General features: G+C 41.1%; 2 protein-coding genes across 7 annotated transcripts; one reads left to right on the top strand and one right to left on the bottom strand.

Moving 5' to 3' along the window:
* The first annotated feature begins 1493 nt into the window (after positions 1-1493).
* LOC108603091 (elongation of very long chain fatty acids protein AAEL008004) lies at positions 1494-19322 on the top strand. 6 transcript variants are annotated; one of them, XM_017991588.1, is made up of 11 exons: positions 1494-1782; positions 13696-13857; positions 14950-15032; positions 15488-15595; positions 15844-15924; positions 16595-16678; positions 17326-17382; positions 17443-17548; positions 17608-17744; positions 17801-17956; positions 18581-19322. In XM_017991588.1, the coding sequence occupies exons 2-11, from the start codon at positions 13800-13802 to the stop codon at positions 18914-18916; spliced, it is 1206 nt and encodes a 401-aa protein (XP_017847077.1). In that variant the 5' UTR covers positions 1494-1782; positions 13696-13799; the 3' UTR covers positions 18917-19322. The 6 variants fall into 6 exon arrangements, with proteins under 6 accessions (XP_017847077.1, XP_017847073.1, XP_017847076.1 ...); XM_017991587.2 differs by lacking the exons at positions 1494-1782; positions 16595-16678 and adding exons at positions 8606-8712; positions 11329-11416; XM_017991583.2 differs by lacking the exons at positions 1494-1782; positions 15844-15924 and adding exons at positions 8607-8712; positions 11329-11416.
* A 1131-nt stretch (positions 19323-20453) lies between these two features.
* Positions 20454-24741, bottom strand: LOC108604434 (transcription factor mef2A). Its single transcript, XM_017993908.1, has 7 exons — positions 22913-24741; positions 21894-22852; positions 21686-21839; positions 21500-21624; positions 21334-21436; positions 20983-21272; positions 20454-20930 (listed from the first exon to the last, which is right to left on the bottom strand). The coding sequence occupies exons 1-7, from the start codon at positions 24482-24484 to the stop codon at positions 20819-20821; spliced, it is 3315 nt and encodes a 1104-aa protein (XP_017849397.1). The 5' UTR covers positions 24485-24741; the 3' UTR covers positions 20454-20818.
* Positions 24742-24819: the final 78 nt, after the last annotated feature.

Raw genomic sequence — 24819 nt, 5'->3', positions numbered from 1 at the left:
AAATCTTACGTCTTTTTAAAGACTGTTGGCAGTCACTCTGCAGATATCTAAAGATTCAGCTTTCTCCAATTATAAATTAAATTAAGTTTCTATTTTGTAGCTTAGTTTGAAATTCGAAGCTACAGCTCGAAAGCACGCTGCTGGTTATTCGACGCAGTAGATGGCGCCAGCTTACACTTCTACCAAATGCATTTTGTTTGCTATACCTTTGTTTTATAATAAAATTATTTAATTATATCAAAATATTAAAGTGAATAATTTGCTTGCAATGTTTTATATAAAAAGCTTTGAAATTTTTGTTTGAAACTAACGTTTCTTGCTAATATTTGTATTCTATTTTAGAGACAGCAGCCCTGCAACGGCAAAGTGAGAGATACTCGAACATTGCACCTAAACTGGGATAAGTTCAAAAGGCGTCAAGTTAGTGCGCCGTCAATAAATAAACAAAAACAAATAAATAAATCAGTTGGAACTCAGAGGTCTGTAATACTATTTATAAATGGTTAAGCCCAGTTTTATTTAACTTTGTACAGTGTTGCAGTATTTTGGAGTCCATCGGCACGGGAATCCCCATGCGAAGGTTGTGTGTGCCGCTTGGCTGAGCACAGGTAAGGAGTAACTTCCAACTGAGTAAAAGTTAATAACAATTAATTTGTTGTTGGCCTAACATCGAAAATTAGCAATTACTTCATGCAACTATTTACAAATTATATATGTGGCAGTGGCAGTTGAAGGTGTTAGCTTGAGGAGTTGAGCTCTAGCTCCAGCTCTAGCCGAGTAAATATTTGACACCCACTTGACCTTGCCAAAGTGCAAGCCAACTGACCAAAGTAGCCCATTACTTATGCAGTTTACACAAAGCAACTTAAATACGGATCAGAGGTTGCATGCGAGGGCGTGGGGCGTGGGGGGAGTGTCTAATAGTTGGTTGATAGAGCCGTAGCTAATACTCGAGAGTCACTTCACGTCGATTAGATAATCGTGCGCTATGCGTTGCAAGTTGCAAACAATAGAGTCGTATATATATATATCTATATGTAAATATGATGCACACGTTCGCTGTACACTTGAACTTCAATCCGCTGGAGAACAGGAGCGCATTGGCAATTAGTGCCGTGTTTACCTAACTTAACAGACAGACAGACGGACGGACGGACGGACAGCAGCAATTAAGGGAGCGCAGCAACAGGTTAAAGGGGCAGTCAGTCCACTTGGGTTTTGGAAATGTTTTTGTAAAAAATATTTAATGCGCTTTGTCCATGTAAAGTTTCCACTCCAAGCGCAGCTTTGTGTTCTGCGCCTGCAGCAGCAAGCTCAGCTCACTCCCACTGACAACAACAGGCCAGGCCAGGCCCAGGCCACTGAGCAGCGCAGCCGGCGTCAGCGTCTACGCTGGCTTTGCCGTCAAGAGCTCGTCGCGCGTTTAACGACGGCTGCACAGCTCAATTTCGGCTCAGTTCCATTCAGAAGTTAAACTTAAGCGCGTCTTACGCGCAACACACTCTCTCTATATATCAAAAGCGGACACTCCGACGTTGCGCTGCTCTAAGCAATTTACAAAACCAAAAATATTTTTTGGATTTTTGCCAAGTTCTTGTGAAACACACGCGGCGGCGTCGGCGCACACATACATATAGATAGATACATACTAGTAGATATCTAGTAAATCTAGGCTTGGTGCTATTTTGTGTTGTGGTTTTTGCGGTTTTTCAGCTCCAGTTTTCGTCTATAGATCGAAGCCGAAGCCACGTTCAGGAGCCAAAGCCGAAAAACAAACTGTTGGTAAGTTTTCTTCACATGCGCTTTGAGCTTCAATTCTTTTGCAACTACACATAGTTTGTTGAACTAGTTGGCAACACTATGTGCACATACTAACAAACATACAAACATATGTATGTATGTATGTATATTCATTCAAATTATAACTGCAATTGTAAAAATATAATTAAATGTTAATATGCTGAGCTTTGATTGATTTAATAAAACAACGACAGTGCTAGATATAATGCAATCGGCATAAATTGAATAACTAATGTGCAGCACACATACATACAAATATGCATGTGTGTGTATGCGTGTGTTGTGTGCAAGCTTTAAGCTTGTCTTATGTTGTAATGCCAAAAGAATATAGCGCTAAATGGGCATATAGTTTACACAACATACACACACACATGTGTCTGGCTGTGTGTGTGCAATTTACGCATTAATCTGTCTGTGTGTGTCTATTTGGCGTTTAGCTCATAAATTGATTGCCCAACTCTAGTGGCGGAATGCTGAGCTTGCAAAACAGCTGATTTTTGTTTACATTTTAGCCAGGGCTGCGTTAGCTTGAGCATAGATAAACGATTGCAGCTTTAATTAGCGATAAATTCCATAATTTGATTTCATATCTAATTAGTGTCATCAAAAAAAAAGTTTGAATTGTCAATTTACGCATTATTATGCGGATGTTTGCACATCATTTTAATACAAGTCATTAAATTTAGTACCCGTAACTCATATTTAAGGTTAAAGACTTGTTAAGCTGCCTTAATAAATTATGTGTAGTACCATAAAACTCTGAGCCTGGGGTTAAACTAGCTTGTCATAATTAACGAGCTTATGTTAACTGATTGCTATGCATTGTAATAAATGCAGGCAACTAAAACAACAACAACAATAACAGCATTTTTCGCAAATTACAGCAAAATGTAGACTTGCCCTTGGACTTGACTCTTCGAGATTTGCCCTACGAGAGTTCAAGCCTGACACTTGTATGCCCGCCTGCCATAGCTGACTTAATGCCCAGCAATTTAAAACAAGTTGTATCTCAACTTTCAAGGGTTTTTCCACAGGCATCACAGGCAGCGAGGACTCCCCTTTTTTAGCAATATCGATCCCGATGTTTACTTCCGCATGGCTAATTGAAACGCGGAATCGATTGGAAGCTGCTAATAGCTGTAGAAGTTGATGCATGGGCATGGGCTGCATGACCGGTTATTGGAATTCAGAAAGTACATCCAAATGATTGTAATATGGCCTTTGTCTCTCTGCTGTAATAAACGTGTTTAGCGTTCATTTCTATATCTATACAGTTAATTGCCATTGCTGAATTCTCTTATTGACTATGGAATCACCTGGAATTTCGCTTTCAGTGCTTACAATTGAGTAAGCTTATATATAAATATCAAGCTTGGTCTTTTCGATTCTTTGATATGCCACTCACGTCTCATATACTGACTTCATGCGAATTTACAGAGCCAAGCGCTTGGCAAAGAGATCGTCACTTTTAGATCTGAGAGCTACGCAAAAAAATCCCCAAACGTTAAAGTATTGAGCACACGTTTGGAGCAGTTGCCGCAGATCGTTCACTCACCCGCTATAAATAATTGAAACGCATGTGCGTCTAGAACAGGATTCGCGCTTCCTACGCTAGATTTCAATGAGTTGCAGACAGAGAGACAGACAGACAAACAGTCGTGCTAATTTATAAACATAACAACGCGCACAAAACATGGACAGACAGCTATGATTTCGGGCATTTCAATAGAACTCCACAGTTGGCCATAAAAAGTGAGAGATAGAGAGAGCGAGCGAGAGAGTTAAGTTTATATATAGCTGGCTGGCTGTATCAACAAGCGCTTGGCATTGTCAGCATTTGGCGCATGCTTGTCAAACTGTAGGGCATTGCTCATACGACGCGTAGCACGGCGACACTGCGTACTTTGGTCAGTGCTCTGTTATAAAATTGTTTGCAAATCAATTGTCAAAAGACTTCAATTGCAAATAAGCACAAGTGCTTAACTGACAGAATGATATATGGTTTTAAATCTGTATGTAAAATACAAACAATATATATGCGCAATTTTTTAGCTGCTGTTCCTGCTGACTAATGGAAAACAATTAACAGCGGTTTTATCTGCATCAGGCGACGTGTAAAGCATGATTAAATATAAAAAAAACATGTAGCAGAGTCAACGCCTTGACGGTTATTGGCGGCATTTGTAGAATTATTGCACTCGTCTCAAATGCATAACTAAGCGTACGACAGTTAAGTGTGGGAGTAAGCTACTGGAGCTGAAGCAGCCACCGCAAGTGGCAAGCTTGACACACAAAACAGTTAAGAGAGTGCCAGTCTGTGTATTTGTGTAAAACAAAGTGTAATCATGTTTAGATATTGCCTGTTAATTGATGCAATTAGCGCGCTAAATATCAAAACAACGCACGAACAGTTAATCGCAACAACAACTGCAATAGCAACAAATTGATCATTTCAAAATCTAACATAAATGCTGACTGAATGTCTGTGTGTTGGCCATATAACAGCTCATGTGTCTACCACAAATACATATTAGCCAATTCATAAAACTGTAAATTTGGTACAACTAATTTGTTAACCTCTTGACATGCATTATAACTTTTGAGCTCATTATCAGATTAGGCAAACGTTATGTTCATATAAGCGTGTTTTATATAAGCGTTATGAGCATTATTAATAGCCATAAAGTGAATTTGGCTAAATTGAATTTATTTTTATTCGCAGCTTAAGTGTTTAGAGACTTTGGCATCACTTTTGCAAGTTGTGTGCTAATTATTTCCGTTTGCATTGCCATGCAATATGCAACGTATTGTAAACAATTTGCAAATGAATTAATTAGGTAAACACGAGCAACAGCAACAGCAACAGCACCAGCAAATAAAAAATGACATTACTTACAAATGCAAACATGCACTGCTGATTTTTTTTTTTTGCGGAAGCAAAACACACTTTTGTAGCATAAAATAAAGTAAAGTGACAAAATAAAAAATAGAACCCAAAGTACAGCGCAAAAAGCCAAAGTCATTGAAACTGTTGCGGGCTTGAGTTAAAGCTAAAGCTAAAGATCGCGACATGGATGAAGTCGTTAACAACAAGCAACAATAAAAAACAATCAAATGCTCAGTCGCGCCGTTGCTCACCACTTGACATTGTCCATTGTCTTTTGTTAACAAGCTTGTGGTTCAGGCCTGTTTTGTTTTTGGTTTTGGCTTTTTGTTTCAGTTCAAGTGAAGCGCTTACAATGTTGCTGGACAGTTAGATTAGTGGCTTAAGCCTTGAGAGCTGAAACGTGGATGCGTCTCTCAAGGCGTCAACAGCTTTACACGTGTAATTAGCCAAAAGTACATGGACCAGACAGAGCCTGCACTTAATGAAGTCCTAAGCTATAATTAATGACACGTGAGCTGTTAATTGATTTCGCTCTTACTCAGTTTAATGACACATAAATAGCCACGGCTATAAAATTATGGTTCACTGTAATCAAAACTCATCATTGCGCTATTAAATTGCTGTATTTTTTATTTATTAAATACAACTGATTTGCCTAAACAATAAACTGAGCTAGCCAGCCAGCCAACTGTTAATTAGCAAGGCACTTAAATTGAAATTTAATTGTAATTACTAGGATAACTTAGCATTGTTTATGTTGCACAGCAGCGACGTAAGCAAAATATTTTATTATATAAAACAGTTGCGGCATGTGCGGATCGGACTGGGGCTAAGTATAAACTTTTAGTACGTTTCTCACACTTGAAATCGCCACGGGCAGAACCAAAACACAAACTGTTTGGAATGAAAGTAGCTAGAATTTTAATTTGAAATTTACACTCACTGCGCGCTTTGTAGATTTTGTAGGTGCGGCTATGAAATCCTGAGAACTTGGCAGTTGACAAACGGTTTTAATGGAGAATTATTATTAAAGCTGTTAAAGGTTAAGTAGCCAACCCGTTGACGCGCGTTTTATTTTGATTTCCATCTAGGCGCTGCTGTGTTTGCTTGGCAATTGCCAAAGCGTAACGCGCCACTGACTTTAGATGTTTGCTGACAAGTCCGAACGGATAGACAGTCCGTCCGTCAGTCAGTCAGTCAGTTGGGCAAATAGTTATCCCATTTGGATTGATTTCGTTTTGTTGGGCGTGTCCGCCACAGAGCAAGTTAGTGCGTATTTTTGCTTATTGCGCTTCTCATTAACATTTCGAACAAATTTCACGCGCTTAGAACTCGTTTCGCTTTGACAAATATTGGCTAACTAACTTATGCCTTTGGGCCATAAAGTTAACGACACTTTGGGCTAATGAGCAGGTACCCAGCCCAATGGGGCGATTGTCATTATCATTACCCTGAGAGCACCTTCACTTTCGGGCTTGAGCAATTGACAGATCAAAGCGTAAACTGCGCTTACATTAAAAACTTTTTATATGCAGATACTTGGCTTAGTTGAGTTGGCTTGCCCACCTTGCCTATTGACCCATTTGCTGCGCGCACACGTTTAACGCTTGACTAAGAATGCAAAATAATATGCACAAGTGTGCGTGTGTGTGTAAAAAGCAATCATGGCTTAATATTACAACATTTGGCAAACATTTGAAGACGTTTGCTTTTGCTTTGTTTTCGATTTTGACATGTACTACATGCAAAGCTGTTGACTTTAGGCCAAAAAAAAATTCAATTGTTCGCCCCCCATTTTCGACTTGGGTGTAACTGAAGAAATCGAGTGACAACAACAACAGAAATTCGTTGAGTGTATGTACGTGTTGGCTGTGCAATATTTTATTGTCAAGACGCTGCCAACAGCGCCCGCCCTTGACTCAATTTGTTGGCCCTGTAACCGTGGCGCATGCGCAGAATGCAGAGTGCGTAGTTAAGCTTAAACTAAGGTTAATGCTTAGCATTAATATAAGCCCTAATCTCTCGCTCTCTCACTCGCTTTAACATTATGACAGCTATTTCAACTTAATTATGAGTTTAATTGTCAAAGAGCGTAAGTTAATTAAGTCAGCCGCCCACTGTAAACGGCAAAGGGAAAGGCAGCCGCCAAGTTTTCTATGCAAGCGAAAGACAATGCACTCGTTAATTTAATTAAACAATAGCGTCAAACACACACACAACGCGGGCAAATTTTAATTGGGAAATTGAAGCTGCAGCTCAGCTCAGAGTGTTGCGCAGCCAGCAGCAGCAGCAGCGACGCACGCAGCGCTGTTAGCGTTTCATTTAGGAAACTTATTAATCGATTTATATGCGCCGGCATAACAGCCAAACACACACACACACATATGTGTTTGTGTGTGTGTGTGTGTCGCAGCTGCTCAAGGTGAGTTGTAAATATGTGTTTTGGTTAACATTAACCGTTAGCGTTTGTTGATGATGACACAAATTTATTTATGTATTTACACTTGACGCTTGACACGTTTAGTTTTGACATTGCCATGCCCAAAGCCAAAGAATATTTTGTTCTCCTACATGTGCCCCACCCCGCTGCTGCCCCCGCTCTGTCCTCACTTGACATTTTCGCAATCAGCTTTTGAAGCTTTGCGCATGCGCAGCGACGATTTCAAACCTGATTTCTTATTGTGCGTTTTACTATTGTTGCTGCCTAGTATTAGTTATTTATTTTTTTTATGTGTGTTTATGCAATATTAATTGGCAATTGAATAACGCTTTTTGTTTGTTTGCCGCCCTGCGAGCAGTTAACAAGTTTAACTAGCTGCTCTTGCGCCTAATGAGCTATTATCACTTTCGAGTGTTGACAGTTATGCGTTGGGCAAGTTACAGTTACTTGGGATTTATGACAAAGCGCCAACGCCAACTGTTTGAATAGTTAACGTTTACAATTAATGGATTTTGCAAATTGTAACAGGAACACGCAGCAAATGGGGTAAACTCACTTCCGCTTCGCTTCCTGCCACAAGGTGCGGCCAAGCGAATACATAGTCATATCTATTAGGCAGCAACTAACAAAGAGTCCTTTGCACAAAGGGGTGGCTCAACTCGTAAAAACCAAACTCATATAATAATTGGTAAAAAATACAACTACAAGCTGCTGGCCAGGCCAGGCCTCTCTCAACCTGGATGACATAATGCCAACTGGAGTACACACACATGTACACATATGAATGTACTTTGGGCAACTCGTATTTGTTTTTTTGCGGCATGTGCGTTAAGACAGCCCTCGGAACATAAAAAAAATAAAACGTAACCCATGGATACGCGAGCAGGCAGAAGAGCGGGCGCGCGCCTTATCAAAACAGCGAAAGAGAGAGCGTCAGAAAAGAGAGAGCGCTGCCTGGGGGAGAGAGCGCAAGAGCGAGAGAGCCGGTTGGCAGCCGGCCTTTTGCGCCACATCCACATCTGCAAACGTATCGTGGCTGTATCTGTTATACACACACACACACGCACACACAGATACGAGCAGTCGTGAGAGCGCGCGCGTGTGTGTGTGACTGTTGCGGTATTGGCGCGTGACGCAACGTGTAGCAAACGTGAATGTTGCCAGCGGCAATGCTGCTGCTGCTTCTTCTTCAACATTGCTGCTTTTGCTGGTTGCTGGCTGCCTGCAACGTCTGCTTCTTGCCACCTTGGCCAGCTACACAGCAGCACTCGCATTCGCACTCAGTACACTCATTACGCTCTCGCACACACACACACAGGCATACGCATACGTTCTCTCTTCCATTCACAATTCACACGCTACCGGGGGTTCGCTCGCTCTTTGCCCAATTCAGTTTGCATTTCGCTTTGGGTTGTGTACCGTCTGGTTTTGCTTTTGGGTCAGGCCAGGCCACAAAAAAAAAGAAAAAAAACACTAATAAGCATAAATTTTATTAAGAAAAAATACTTAAATTATAGTAAATTCGCTTTGCGTAATTGTTAATGAATTCCTAGGCTGCCTGCCCCCGAAGCAAACGGAAAATCAAGTAAAGTTCTTAACAATATTTAGTGCTGATTACAAGACTTGCGTACAGTTGTTCGTAATTTATTAATAATGTTTAGTTCTCGCGCGCTGCAAATCTTCTATGCAAACTTAATAAATAGAAACATGTATTTAAATGCTCAAGTGTCGGTTTCCGCCTATAAATTGTGCAATTCATATAAAAAAAAAACGTAAATACGAAAACACGAGCCGTCTAATCCACTCGATGAATAAATACAACAAAAGTTAATGCCACAGTGACTGCCATTGCATTCGCACACTAGCATAAAGATACATACTATATACATATATATATATGTATGTGTATCTTTATGTGCACAAGCTAATGCATATTTGTGTGTGGTGGACAGACGCCCCCACTTGATGGGCCACATGTTCTCGCTCAATTAGTTCACCTCAGAGTTCGCCGCGCCTTCGCCCAACGTCACCCTTTTGAACGTTAATTGAGCACCCAAGATCTAGATTCCCCAAAATCAGAGACTCGTCGCCGTAGCGTTGCGTTTGGTTATCAGTTAACAGTCTGTTTAATAAACGCACATACTTTTCATATACATATATAAAAAAGTTGGGCAGCCCATTAATCAGCAACGATAACACCCGAAACTTACTAACAACAACAACAACAATAATGAGCAGTGGAAACGGGGTGCACGTTTTGTGGGCATGTGTGTGGCATTGGAAGATATGACATAATTCCAAGACATTCACTTGCTTTATAAAAAAAACTTATAAAAAAAAAAAAGTGTTTTGTAAAGAGCGCGCGCGGCTCTCTAGAAATGTTTACGCTCCCAAGCGCGAGAGCAACAGCAGCATCGCCAAAGAGCGCACAGCGAGAGAGAGCGAGAGCGAGAGTGGGAGAGAGCGCGCGTGTCAGGTGTGTGAGTGGGGCACACACAAATCTTAATTTGATGACTTCTCAACAAGTCCACACAATTGCCTAAAATGAAAGCGGAAATATTAGACGCCCACTTTATTGTAACTCCTGCCTGCCAGCCGCCGCCGCCCACTTTCCAACACGCCCATATGCTATTTTCACAATTTCTATTTACAACTAAGTGATGCTGCTGCTATGGTCAGTTTGATTTGCATATCTGGTGTGTGGGCTTTATACGAAATCGAATATGACGAAATGTTGCATTCTGCGCTAGGCAAATAAATAAATCTGTTTACATACATAAATATTTTATAACACAATAGGCAGCAGCAACAGCTTAGATTAGGCCACGCAGCAAGCCCAAGCCCAAGCTTAGCTGTTAACATTATTAGTTGTTGTTGTTGTTGTTGGGCGACACACATCGCAGCTTTGACCATGAAATCGCATTGAAATGCAAAAGTCCCAAAAAAAATACAAGAAACGTGAAATGCTTCGTCGATGAAGTGGAGGGCAAAGAAAAGCAGCGAAACTTACAAGAAAAAAAAACCCAAGAAAATACGCGAGTGTGTGTGTGTGTGTAAGAAATTCCGTAATAATTAATTGAGCGAGCGAGTGCAGAGCTTTTGCTTTTGGTATGCGACGCGCTGCCGAAAATCGACAACGAAATTGATCCCAACAACGCCTCGGACTTCAACTTGCTGGCGCATGTTGTTGTTGCTGTTGTTGTTGCTGTCTCGTTGGCCCTTGCAACATCAAAAGCCAACAGCAACTTGTGACAGCGCAGTCAACATCGCAGCCGACGCTGATACACCTGTTGTCAGCTGTCTGTCCGAGAGCTGCTGGCCGCCGAAGTGTGTGTGTGTGTGCGCGCGTGTGCTTTGATTATATTTTGTCAAACACTTTACAATAAATAAACTATTTGCATACACCCACACACACACAGACAGACAGACAGACACACAGACAGACGCTTGAGCTAGTGTAATTCGTAATCAGCTGCGTTAGACGCCGCCGCCGTCGCCACGCAATGATAGCAAGCGCAGCTTTTGGCAACTGCGACGTCAACGTCGCTGTCACAACGGCTTGAGCTGAGCTTCGCTGTCGGTGTTGCTGTCGCCGTCGCCGTCTCTGGGCTTAGTTAGTCGAACCGCAGCGGTAGCCAGTTAGTCGTGCTTTGCTAGTCGCTGTCAACGGTTTACCTCACGCTCGCTCGCTCGCTGGCTCGGTCAGTGTCTACGAAAAAAAATCCGTGTCGTCGTCTCCCCCCCTCCTCAGCAGCCTGCGCGTCGCGTTGCATTCGCCTGCTGCGCGTGTTTTCTTTGTACAACGAGCAGCAATCAACAAATTAACTTGTAAATAAATAAATTTTTCTAAACAAGTGCAATAAAAAGGACACACGTGCAACAACAAAGCGGCACAGTTTTGTATGCCTGGCAACAGCTCAGACACACACACACACACACATGATCACACACACTGCAAACCCGTATAATTTTGAAAATATTTGTTATTCGTGTATAATTATTCATAAGTGTGATAAGCGAACGTAAAGAGCAAAGAGTAAATGGTGAATTTTTATAGCTTTCATCGATTGCAAATTGTTTTGTGTGATTTCTGTGCATTTTAAGAAAGAGACAACAGCAGCAGCAACTAAAACAAACAACAAACAAATAAATTATATTAAATCTAAATCAAAACTAAATGTAAATGTTTTTGTACTTTAAGCAACAACAAATAAATACATAAAAAAATATTGGAAACTGCACAAGCGTCGAGCGCGAAATTAAAGCGCAGCTACTACCAAAGCCATAAGGTAAAGTTTATAAACAAAAAAAAAAAATGTAGAGCGTGTGCTGTTAATTTGTTGAGTTTGTGAAATGATTGAGTAAAATTGATAAGCAGCATGACAGTTAATCAAGTGGAAAAACGTTAACGTTAAAAGTTTCCATGGGCATAAGTACGCTGCTTGGTTCAATATTTCATTTTATTCTGATTACATCATCGTATTTCAATTGTTTACAAGTGCGCTCAAGCATGCAGCAGGTACAACAACAAAACACATGTTTCAACATGATGCTGCATAAAAACTAAAACTATGCAGCAACAACAGGTCGTATGCTTAATATGCAAGCGCGCAGTGTTTTGCAGGCAAAGCAGCGCAAGGCTTACACTTGAGCCTGCGCTAACTTGGCTAATTCATTGACCTGTCTATGCTGCTGCTGCTGCTGCTGAGTGTGTCAACAACAGTCTCAAGTCTGCTTGACTTGTTGTTGTTGCTACAAAAATCAATAACAAATTGAAAACGCGAGCTACTTACACTGCAACCCTAGACACCTAAAGCAGCACGCCCCAAGCAAAATGCTCAACTGACATAATAACAACTAAAGCAGTAGCAACTACCAACAACAGTAGCGTGTACAACAATTACGACAAGCCACGCGCCTTTTAGGCGTCATTCATGGCGTGTTGGCTGCGCATTAAACGCGTTTTTCTTCATAGCGCTAGTAGCTGAGCAATGGGGCGTTAGTGGTGTTGGTGGTTGGTTGGTGGTGCGTGAGTCACTGCATTGCACTCTTCGGTGGCCTGTTTTTCATTCAAGAAATTCAAAGAGCGCAACTAAAAAGAGAAACCCTAGCAGGACTTAAAAGCGGCGACGTTTGTCATCACGTGACTGTGTGTGTGTGTGTGTGTCTGACAACGTGGCGCCGGTTAAGCGGCATGTTGGCTTAAATGGCGCTCGGGCTCAGCTTTTGTGTACACTCGGTTTCCAATTCCGATTCCGTTTCGCAGTCGCTTTAAGTTTAAGTTTGGCTTTGACTATGGGCCAGGTTTTTGTTGTTGTATTCATTTTATTTATTTATTTATTTATTTGCGTGGTGTCGCTTTACAACGCGCGCTCGTATGCATTGTTGCTTCATATGCCTCGTTCATTCGTTCGTTGGTTTGGTTTGCTTTTTGTTTTTGTTGTTGAGTGGGCTTACAGCAAATGAAGCAAAAGCAGCAACAGCAGCTGCGAAATCAGGTCAATGAAATAGCATTAGTGCCAAATATTAAATCGTCAACGGGCATCGCGTTTCGCAGTCGCTTCTTCGGCTGGGCGAAGGTGAGCCTCACCCAAGGGCCAATTGCTGCTGCTGCTGCTGCTGCTGTCGCTTCTATTGCTGCAATTGAGCTGCCACACGTATTTTGTTGCAATTTGCAAGCGACTGACTACGCTTTGACTTTCAACTCAGTAACAGTTTAAAACATATATCAAAATTCTGTTAGTTGCACCAAGCGTTTCATATACATTATTCATTTTGGCCAAATGTAATTGCAGTTTGCACAATGTTGTTGTTTAGCACGTTTTTTGGCTGGTCATTGGCTCTATGCTTTGTGCTCTTTGCCATTCTATTTCTGCAAGAGGCTTGTCAGTGATGTAAGCGCCGATTTCCTTTAGCGCACGGATGCCGCACGCGGCGTATGAGTAATACGCCAGCCAGCCTGCAAATATGGCCGCATGACGTCAGCAATTGCTAGCCAAATATTTATTTATACAAAAAAGCAAGTCTAGCCAATGAAAGCACATGACTGTGTCTTTAGAATGCGATTGCGTTTGCGTTTGCTATGCCGCCTGCGTACGCCAAAGCAAATGAGTGAAAGAGACAGAGCTACTCATAGGCTGTTGCACTTTGAATGTATAAAATATGCAAAGATGAGCGGCAACTGTCCTTGAACCTTTTGGCATTGCCACAAGTAAATAGTTTATGCGCATTACTCATACGCCCGAGTGCATAGTTATTATACAAAATATCGATTAATGTTTATCTGCTTTGATAAGCGCGCATTTGGTATCGTTTATCAAAGCTCAAAGTGCGCGCTTATCAGCGGACAAAACAGCAGGCGCTGCTTAAAATACAAAGAACGCAAATAAACATGCGAAACAAACTATAAACATTGAAATATGTGTTGACTTGACAGCTTTTTAGTTTATTAACCTCAATACTGCACTAAGCGTTGCGCACAGCTCGCAATTTATTTAAGCAAACGTGTTAATTAAACTTAAACTATTTATATAATGTTCTAATAAATTAAATTTTAATTTAATTGCAGCTCGACATAAATTTGCATTTTGCGCTAAATGCAGCTCGTCAAGCACTGAACCACCAATAACCATATAAATCAACAAGTTACACACACACACACACAGCAACACAATGGCCTTAATTATGAAATTCATCGAGAGCATAAACAGATATATGGACTCACATAGTGGTAAGTAAATCGTCGGCTACTTTAATATTAAATTCAACACTTGTATACCTTAGTATGTATTCAAACATATATATACAATACTATATACATATGTGTACAGTCTATGCTAATTTATGTAACCTTGATGAGGTTTGCCTATTCGAATTGTTGCTGCTCTTTCATCTCACATTTCTCTGCAAAACGGCAAAAGGTTTAGCAAATGATTAAGTAATTTTTGACACTAGCTCACTAATTGGCCAAGAGAGCAACAACATTAGACAGAGACAACTGAGAGAGCGAGAGAGCGCAGCTTAAGCTATAAACAAGCAAATTCAATGTCAAATGTCGTTTGGTTTTTAAGCCAAAAAAAAGTTCTTAGTTTTTAGTGCTGCCACGTGCTTGAAGCTAAATACAGTGCACGCTCAATAAACGCAAAACTTTATAATAATTTATTAGCTTACACACATAATATGTTAAATTTCACAAGCGCGCTATGCTAGCGTTTGCTATGTAAGCAAAATTTAAATTTAAAGCTTTCTATATATAGCAGCTGCTTCATTTTGTTTATAGCTAAATTTACATAGCTGTGCCATATGCATAAAAATTTAGTTTAAGGGCCAAGCGCTTGATTTATGCTTAAGAGTGTGCCAAAGATATGGCCAAATTTATTGAGTTTATAAAAATCAAAGCTAAGCACCAATTAAGATTTGGAGCAATTGACTTGGGCCTACGATAAGCTCAAGTGCTAACAAATTTAATTAGTTGCTGTTGCAAATTCAGTGCATGGCAAATTTGGCAACAGATTTCAACAAATTATTGATAATTATTGTGCAATATAAAATTAACGCATTTTGTATTTGTCACGAGCAATGTTTGAAATAGAAATTTATATTTAGCAGTTTGAGCTGCACGTCGCGGCCTCATTATGAACATCATTAACATGTTTAATGCGCAAGCTCGAACGTGCCACAAATCAGGGCCACAGCTGATAAGCGCATCAGTCGCTGCTCTTATCTTATTGTAAACAAGCAACAAATGGCAATGACATTGGCTGCTGCTGCTGCTGCTAACAATAATAATTTATGCTAATGCCTTTTTTATGTCTGCGCACAGATTCAAGGACAAAGGACTGGCCCATGATGTCATCGCCCTTTCCCACACTGGCCGTCTGCCTCACATACGTCTACCTGGTCAAAGTAAGTTCCAGCTGTGTCCCATATAAATGCTTTATGGCCCAGCTCAAGTGGCGTATACGTAATCTAGCTTGCGATTAGCAGCTAAACTCAACCAAACTATTCCCATGCGGAAACAGTCAGCGGCGCCCACTGATAGCATCTCAGCAAGCCTGAGCCACTTTTATTTACAACACTCCACACAATATAAAAAAAAACACACACACAGACTAAATTTATAATCAAAAGCATGTTGAGTGATATGATAGCGTTGTGATAAAAATAAATTTGTACACTAAGTGCATTGCTTAGGCATTAGTTTCAAGTTATAAAAAACTATGCGAACTTTTCAATTTGTATTTGAACTTAATCTTAATCTGCAGCTGTTAGCTTTGACTTTCAAAACTTAAGCTTAAGGCCTATAAACAAAGCTCAGCTCTAACTCTGACTATAAATTTATTTGTTTTATTTTTTATTAGGTACTTGGTCCGCGATTAATGGAGAATCGAAAGCCGTTTCATCTACAGAACTTCCTCGTCATTTATAATGCATCACAGGTTGTATTCAGTGCGTGGCTGTTCTATGAGGTAAGCGTCGCTACACTGCGCCAAAAAATTAAACAAAAACACATTACAAAACATCAAGTCGTCGTCGTCGTCGTCGTCGTTTTGGCTGCCGCTGCTGCTGACCTGGAAACACAACGAATTTGCTTTAAATGTGCACTTTATTTAAATGTTTATTGTTTTATGCGTTTTTTCTTCTTCTTCTCACTAGCTTATGTTTTGTTTACGCTTTTTTCTTTTTATGCTGCAATTAATATGATTTTGTTTTATAGTGTTTAATGGGCGGCTGGTGGGGCGCATACAGTTTCCGCTGCCAGCCAGTGGACTACACTGATAGTGCCACATCTAGGAGAGTAAGTGTTTTCCACTTTCTAACTATAAGTATAAGCCAAAGAGTCAAAGAGCCACAGTTAGTCTCACTCTAGCAACAAAAGAAAGTTAGCGCCCCCTTTTTGAGTTTAAATCAAAACAGTTCAGTTCAGTTCAATTCAGCTCATGTTTAGTTCAACACAATTTTTATAATAATTTAATTTAATTTTTGGGCTTTTATTTTATATGCTGCAAAACGCTTTTAACTAGCTAAGGCTTCAAATGATTATTTTTAGTTGACTACACTTCAAGCAAATTGTGTAGTGGGTGGTTATAACTAATTAAGGCTTAAGTATGGTACTTAAACTGCTGTTTAATGTATAGCGCAATTGTTTGCGTTAGTGTCATATTATAAATAATTTATGCTTAATTAAAACACCAAAACTGTTGCTTATTAGTTAACGCTGTACTAACAAAACAAATGAATTATAATGTGATGCACATGTGTAAATTTTCTAGCACTGCGTGTATATGTGTGTACCTGTGTCTCTCTGTGTGTGTGTGTGTGTGTCCATTCATAATCTTTACAGCGCCACGTGTAGCAGCCAAACAACTTGAACAACGAACGATGCCAACAACTTCAACTTCAACTCTCACTCAAATTCACAAACAAAATATAGTACTGAGTGCTGCTAACACAATCTACATTTGCAGATAGGCGTTTCCGGTTGGCTAACTGGACATTATAGCTTCCGATGTCAGCCAGTCGACTATAGTAATAATCCTAGAACGTTAAGGGTATGTGTTAACCTCGCAACGAGCTAAATAACGTTAACAACAAAGCAAGCAATACTTAGATTAAGATATAGTTTATATGCATGCTGCTTTATATATAATGCAAGCTTATTACGGTGTGAGTGCGTGCCTCAAAAATTTGGTATATGGTTAGCCTTATCATAATTCTACTATAACTGTATATATACTAATGCCAAAAACTAATTTGTATGCTGTCATATATACCCAAAAAATTGTAACTAAGCATTATCTTTATATAAAACATAGTAGTAGGCAACTTAGCATACCCCCCTACACTCTTTTTTATATATATAAATATATATATATACATCAGTGCATTTTTCTTTACATTACCAAAAGCTGGCCCCACTCCACACTTGTTACATTGGCCAAAACTACTTTAATATATTAATGTTCTATACCCAACCATCTCTCTCTCTCTCTCTTACTCTTACTCGCTCTTTTCTATCTTTTAATTTAATGCGTATGTGTGCCAAAATTTAATTGAATGAATTCTTATATTTGTTTAACTGTATGATTGAGTTTTGCTTTTCTATGCGCTATAATTTGTTTAGTTAGCGTATACAAAAGCATAGTTGTTCAGTTTGTGCTATATAATAATATATGAACATTCCCTACTAAAAAAACAGATGGTACATGCGTGCTGGTGGTATTACTTCTCCAAGTTCACAGAGTTTATGGATACGGTGAGTCGTCATCAGCAAAATCTTTTGCAGCATCCTTAACTCTTTTGCCTTTGTACGCAGATTTTCTTTGTGTTGCGCAAGAAGACGAGCCAGGTAACAACGCTGCATGTGATTCATCATGGCTGCATGCCCATGTCGGTGTGGTTTGGAGTTAAGTTTACGCCAGGTAAACGAAGTCGCGCAGCGCATAAATCAGCTCAATGCTTTATCATAATTTTTTCACAGGTGGTCACAGCACCTTCTTTGGTCTGCTCAACACATTTGTGCATATTGTGATGTATACGTATTATATGTTCTCTGCTATGGGTCCGCAATATCAAAAGTATCTATGGTGGAAGAAGTACCTGACAACGCTGCAAATGGTTAGTTAATTTATTTATAGTAATTTATAGCATTTATAAACTTTGTTTGCTTGCAGGTTCAGTTCATTTTAATTATGGTGCACGCCTTCCAATTGCTCTTCATTGACTGCAACTACCCGAAGGCGTTTGTCTGGTGGATTGGCATGCATGCGGTCATGTTCTTCTTCCTCTTCAACGAGTTCTACAAGGCAGCCTACAAAAGCCGCCTGGAAGTAAGTACCAACTACCAAAAAAAAAAAGCAATTTAAAGCTTGGCGGAAACGCTTCTCACGTCCATTATAAACCTAAAACATAAAAAGAAACCAGGCCTAGGCCCAGCACAATGTGCGCGCTTCCCACCAATATTTTTGTTTAAAGACGTTTTTAAAGCCACAAATGACAAACAATTAAATGCGGCCAGCTGATTCACTATGCACGCCGCTGTTTATAATAAAAAGCCAAGCGCTTATATCATCGTCGTCATTATCAGTCCGCACCTCTTACACACGCTCATAAGCCTATTACATACCTGTGGTCGTCGTCGTCGTGGTCCAAATTCATTAACGAAATTTCGTCAAGTGAATTGAATAGCCAATGTCCGCCGACCCACAGCATCCATTCAGCTCCGCAGCTCCGCAGCTCAGCAGCTCAGCAGCTCAGCGCTGCACAAGTGAAAGTTGAATGAAGAAAGAGCGACAACAGCAACTGACAAAAAATAATAAACAAACGCTCGCCTTGTCGAGCGATTGCATAATATGCGTTTTGTTTTGTTGTTTCGCTTTTGTGTGCCGAAGCTTCATACGCCCCGTGCGCCCATATCATGCTAATGCTTTTCATTGCCTTTTCTCCACTTGCAGAAGAAGGCAGCACTGGCCATGGCCAATGGACATGCCAAGCCCAACGGCTACTGCAAGAGCATCAATGCCCACGACGATCTGTGCATGCCGCAGCCAGCGCCTGTGCCCGCGTCGTCGTCGTCGCCCACGAGCTACGAGCAGCTGAATGGCGCCGCCGCCAGCACGCCGCTGCTCAATGGCCATGCAAATGGGCTGAAGAACGGCTATGCCAATGGAGCTGTGCACAAAACGAATGGCTCGCTGCTATCGAATGGCTTTGGCAATGGCAATGGCTATGCCACCAAGCTGCTGGACGATGTGGCACAGGAGCTGAAACACAGAAAGACACAGAAATAATATCGGGGTAAGGCAGGGCGACTGCAGCACAGGGCTTAGAATCACCAGCAGCAGCAGCAGCGCCTGGAGTCCAACGCTGGATTCCAATATAGATACAGTCATAAGCACAGGCGGCATATGTATTCATCATAGACACACCCACACTCACACACATGCATACACATGCGTACATCAAATACATTCAAGCTAATAATGCGTATTTCGGTAACTCGATTGACATTGAAACACACACACACAAAAGTTTAAACAAAAGATGTTAAATCAGCAGAGATCAGCGCCCCCGCCCCCCCACACACACACAGATGATGCGCGGGCCTTACCTATTGTTAGTGCAAACATTTAAAAGTTTAATATTTGCTTCCAGTATAACAGCATACACATATATATATATTTTGTATGTATCTAACTCTATGTGTATGTGTGTATGTGCATGTGCTGAAGCATTCATATACATACATTTATATATATAAATATAAAAACTTTCATTTTTGTTGCTATTTTAATTATTTTAGTTGTACAAAGCTTTGAATAGAAAAACAAACAAACGAGAAAAACATAAAAAAAGAAAATTGAGAGAGCCTAATGCTTATTAAATTTAATTAAATGAAATTATTCTATGTATTTAAGCATAGAGTTCACACACACACACACACATATGTATACATAAACATTGCATATACTATATATATACATGAGAACAACAGCAAACAAATTATGCGAAAAAATCAAATAAACCACAAACTATTTAGTTGGCATAAGTCAAGCATGTTTTGTAAATGTATAAAGCAAATAAATAAAATTTATGTAATTTTAATATTAAGCGCAATAATTGTTGAGGAGCTAAAGTCAAGCGATACAAAAACAAAACAGTCAACAAATATTTAAGTCAAGCAACAAATACATACTATAAAAAAAACAAAAACAAAATACATACTTTAAACAAATTACCCAACAACAATTTTTTGTGCCGACGTTTGAAATTATCAACATCAACACACAAAAGCGAAAACAAACGACAACAAAGAGTTGAAGATGAAGAAGAAAAACAACAACAACCTACCCACATGTTTCATTAATTTATTTAAAATAAATTATACCGCTAACCTTTGCTATTTGATAACGGTGCATACGAATTAACATCAAAGAAAAAAAAATAAGAAACAAACAAACAAAAAGCCCACACAATACTTTTAAGATATTGTCAACTAAAATCCGAACATAAAATTAGGAATTCAATTTATTGGAAGCATACAAAAATAACAAACTAGACTTAAGCCTCAAACAAAAACAAAAAAAGAAAGAAAAAACAAAAACAAATTCTAGGTTCCATAGGTATTCAAATTGCAATACATTTTGTATGCGTAGTAGCCATTTTTGTGGAGCTGGAGCAGTATGTAAACCCTAATTATTAATTAATTATTAAACAGAAACAACAAAAACAAACAAAAACAACAAAACAAAATAATGTGTAGAAAATTAGGCGAAAATGGAGTGGAGCATTTTTTCAATAAAACACTAAAAAAAAAAACAAATAGTATTGCTGTCTAGTATATAGATTTTATTTATATGTTGTTTCGGTTGCAATTGAGCATAAGACTCGGATGGATTTACAATTGCAACTTAAATCTAACCTAAGCGTGCTAAGCTGTCCATGAACGGTTTGCAGAAACTTTATAATCGAATATACATAATATATATTGTATGTATGTAAATTACTTAAGTGATAGGCAATAATCTGAATTTATGTTTAGTTATGACAAGTACAAAGAAAATTACAAAAGTAGTAGAAGTTGAGAAGTTGTTGCTTCTAGCGCGTGTTGCTTGTCTCAGCGAGCGTTCAACTACAATGGGGAAGGTAAGCAGCTATTACATCTGGTATAAGAGATTTTAAAATCAACTTGTTCAGTTGCGGCGCGTGCGACGACGTGTATTGCCTGCAAAGGGCGTGGCATTCGAAGCGCTCGGATGCTGCCCGCTGTACAAATTGTCCAGAAACTCGTGCAGAGTTGCCTCGCTGCAAATGCCAAAGTATTAAATAATATACAACAAAAGCTGAGCATGCTTACCTAACACCGCTACCAGGTACGCCAGCATGATGTCCATGTTGTTGCGACAGCTCTGGATGTGTATGTGGCGTATGTTGTTGCTGGTACTGCCGCTGTTGCTCCTGCGTCTGTTGTTGCTGCTGTGCACCACGCACAATGCGATATTGCACCATATGCGAATTAGGCTCCAAATGCGCCAGCGCGCCCTTTTGACAGTTTGCCCACTCGGTAATGTCGTACACTTTGCCATCCATAAGCGCCAAGTACTTCCAGCGCAAGCCCAAGAAACTAGTCTCTGCCCATATGTCGCCCTGCAAACAAATATTAACAATTAACAATTGTTAGTTGGACGCAACTGCAGCTGCTGCTTACATCTTTTGCCGAGTGGCGTATTTTGCACGAAGCGCACTCACGCGCCGCATAGTGTGGACGTTCGGTTAGCTTTCTGGGATGTCGCTGTGCACATGTGCTGCATCTTTAATTTAATAGTGTTTATTATTAGCTTTTATAGCTGTGTAAGCTTAAATGGCTGACATACCTTATAGTATTGGCCGCCTCGGTCATTTTGGTTTGCAACTGCGATAGCAAATCGTGTAATTCCGTCCATGCCTTCTCCGCGTGCAACGTTTCGGCAATGCTTTGGTCATAGGCAAGACGATTTTCCTAGAAATACTTTAAAGTTTAGCATTTGACTTGCTCTGACTGACACTGAAGTGCATATTACCGGTTCACCAATCAATTCAAAAGCACGCTGCAACACCTTGAATGCCTCCTCAGCGCCCGCCTGCTTGTTCTTGTCTGGATGCACAAGCACAGCAATTTTCTTATAGTGCTTACGTATCTGCTCCTGCGAACTGTCTGGCGGCACGCCTAATATGCTGCAAAGATTAAAGTTTGAAGTGCAACTCTTTTAAGCAATGTGGTTGCCTCACCTGTAGGCATCCTTGCCCTTGCAGTTAAGCAGCGAGTACATGGCCTCTTCGCCTGTTTGTGGCAGTCTGCCTGTTTTAAAGGATTCGGAGCTAGCTTCGGGCTGCTTGCGCTTGTAGAAACGTCGCCAGAACGCCCATTTCGAGTTCTTCTTGAAACGTGCATCGAATCTACGCCAATAGTTGCGCCACCAAATGCTTGGCTTGCCCGAATTCTGCCGCAGCTCCTTGTGCAATTGACGCGCATAAGCCACACCGGCCACATAAGCTGCTGTCAGACGTTCATAGGCCATGCTGCAGCCAAGCACAACAATATCGTATACCAAATAGAAGAGCCAGGTGAGCAGCTTTAGCGTATATATCCACCAAGTGTGCAAAATGCGCTTGGCCAACTCGTAGTTGCGATTCGAGGCAAGGCTGGCATGCGATGGTGAATTCGATGAGGCATAGCCAACGCTGCGATTACGTTTCGAGGAATACGAATAGGAGCCGGCATTAGAGTTTAAATTCGTATTTGTTGCAGTGGCATAGCGCTTCGATGATGAACCTGTTGAGTTGACATTACTGCTGCTGCCATTGTTGTGATGATTGCCAGCCGTGTTGTTGGCATTCGAGTAGTAGTTATTGGAGTTGGAACTGTTACGGTTGTTGCCAGCCTTACGATTTGCATAATTTTGGCTGCTACTGCTGCTGCTGTTGCCGCTGCTGCTGCTGTTGTTGCCAGCAGCATTGTTGTTTGTCTTGTTATCGATTGTCTTGGCGTAGCCGCTTAGATTGTTGCTCGAGCTGTTGCTACTGCCATTGGCATTGCCATTGCTATTGTTAAGCTTAAGCTGTGCCGAACGTTTCTTCTCCTGCATGGGCTTCGTGCTCTTTAAAGTCACTTGCGGTTGTTGCTGTTGCTGTTGCTGCTGCTGCGCTGTTTGCTGCTGCGCTGCTTGCTGCTGCTGCATTGGTTGTGTCTAAATATAGAAACAAAATGTCAACTATAAATTCATAACTATATAACAAATTCAATTTACCAGTTGTTGTGGCTTTTGCGTCATTGTTGAACGTTTCTTAGAGCGTTGTCCAGCGTTATTGCTTGGCATATCCTTGGGCTCATGCAACGGTGAGCGCTTGACATTCGCACGCATTTCACGACTATTGTTAGCAGCTCCATTGCCATTGACATCATCCTTGCCGTGTCGTCGCTGCCCATGCGTGCCATGCCCATTTTCCGTGTTTGCTGCACGTGCCTCACCCAAGTTGCCATTGGATAGCGTAGCGTTAGGCGGACGCAGCAAGCTGCCCTTGCTCAAAACATCCGAGTAGGACAGCGGCATTGGTTTAACCTCGGCCACAATGCGTTTCTTGCCCTCGGGCTGACCTGGCACCACAATGGGCGCCTTCTTCATGGCAGTAACCGTTGCTGTTGATGTTGCTGTTGGTGTGGGCGCTACTGTTCGTTTTGTTGTTGCTTCTATTGTTTCATTACAGTTTGCTGCCTGCTCAATTTTTGGCGTCGCATACTCTGCCTGCAGCTTAACAGGTGAAATTGGTTGTGCTGCGGCTGTTGGAACAGTTGCTGGCATCTGCGGCGATGTGGCTGCTGTCAAACTGGAGTCATCCGTGTAGACCTGTACCGTCTCAGATCCATCGCCAGTAAATTGTATGTAACTGCCGCCTGTTAAATTGGGCGACCAATTGCTTACAAGATTATTGATAAAAACATTGGCATTATTGCTTGGCGCAGCAACCGTTGCTGTTGAGACTTGAGCGTCAGTAGCCACGTTCACAGCAGCCTCGTCTAAGTATTGACATTGCGGCTGCGACTGTTGCTGCTGCTGTGCTGATGGTTGCAGCTGCGTGGCTATATGCACATCGGGCTTAGGCAGCAATGGGTTGGTGGCAAAGAGCTCGTAAAGCTGTGTTGGCATTGGAGGCGTTTGCTGCTGCGCTGGTGTTGCCTGCGTCTGTAATTGCACCTGAACTTGCTGTTGTTGTTGAGCAGCTGCAGCATTTGCTTGGTGATGTGAGTTGGGGTGCTTATGTTGCGGATGTTGGTGGTTCAGTGGCGTCATGTTGATATGAGAAAAGTTGGCGGCGGCGGCGGCAGTTTGCTGAGCGAAAACATCGTTGACAGTGTTCTCCGGACAGTGATAGACTTTGAGAAAATTGCCATGACCGACAGGCAGCACAGAGTATGTTTCGGGTTGACCAGGCGCAGCTGTGTAGGCCACGTATTCGTTGAAAACATTCGAATTTGGCGGTGATTGCGGTGGTGGCACTTGAGGCTGATGAGCATGTTGTGGATGCGGATGATGATGGGCATGCTGAGGAACGTGGCGTTGCGGATATTGCACTCCCATGTGCGGTGGCTGTGGTGGTGATGGCCACATTATAGGTCCTTGCGCCTGCCCCTGTTGCTGTTGCTGCTGCTGATGCTGTAGATGTTGCTGGTGCGCCAGAAAGTTTGCCATTTCTGGACTGTGAGGGGGTGGTGGTCCGACATGTCGATAGGACAGAGCAATTGCCTCCTCTTCGGCAACTCTACACGCTACACATCTGCATGGTAAATGTTCATCATGCCGTACCCTGGCCGTCATGTCCATATCTCGGCAAGGCAAGGACGCACTCGTTGTGAGCGTGCCAGTGCGTTATTTTTTTTTCGCACTATGCGTCCTATTGGAATCTCATTCAATCAGTTTGTTTTGCTTGTCATTTACAAGCTCCTGAGTATGCTTGTGGGTGGCGATTGCTTAAGGTGCAAACTAAAAAAGAATACGTTGCTACACTTATCTTTTCGCAATAACTTTTTATACAAATAATCTATTATGCGTGCGTGTGTGAGTGTATGTGGCAAGAAGAACACAAGAAACAATAAGTATTATCGTCCGACCGCCACTTGATTTGCCAAATTAAATACTAAATACAATTTAATAAAAAC

The sequence above is a fragment of the Drosophila busckii genome, chromosome 3R (genome assembly GCF_011750605.1).
Source record: "Drosophila busckii strain San Diego stock center, stock number 13000-0081.31 chromosome 3R, ASM1175060v1, whole genome shotgun sequence".
NCBI lineage: Eukaryota > Metazoa > Arthropoda > Insecta > Diptera > Drosophilidae > Drosophila > Drosophila busckii.
Note: the sequence above shows the minus strand (reverse complement) of the source record. Positions and strands in the feature narration are given on the sequence as shown.

Coding starts and splice junctions, on each gene's coding strand:
- LOC108603091 (XM_017991588.1), top strand. CDS start 13,800: ATGGCCTTAATTATGAAATTCATCGAGAGCATAAACAGATATATGGAC. Junction 13,858..14,949: donor ATATATGGACTCACATAGTG/GTAAGTAAATCG, acceptor GTCTGCGCACAG/ATTCAAGGACAAAGGACTGG. Junction 15,596..15,843: donor GTGCGTGGCTGTTCTATGAG/GTAAGCGTCGCT, acceptor TTTGTTTTATAG/TGTTTAATGGGCGGCTGGTG.
- LOC108604434 (XM_017993908.1), bottom strand. CDS start 24,484: ATGGACATGACGGCCAGGGTACGGCATGATGAACATTTACCATGCAGA. Junction 21,625..21,685: donor TTGAATTGATTGGTGAACCG/GTAATATGCACT, acceptor AAGTATTTCTAG/GAAAATCGTCTTGCCTATGA. Junction 20,931..20,982: donor GTACCTGGTAGCGGTGTTAG/GTAAGCATGCTC, acceptor TGGCATTTGCAG/CGAGGCAACTCTGCACGAGT.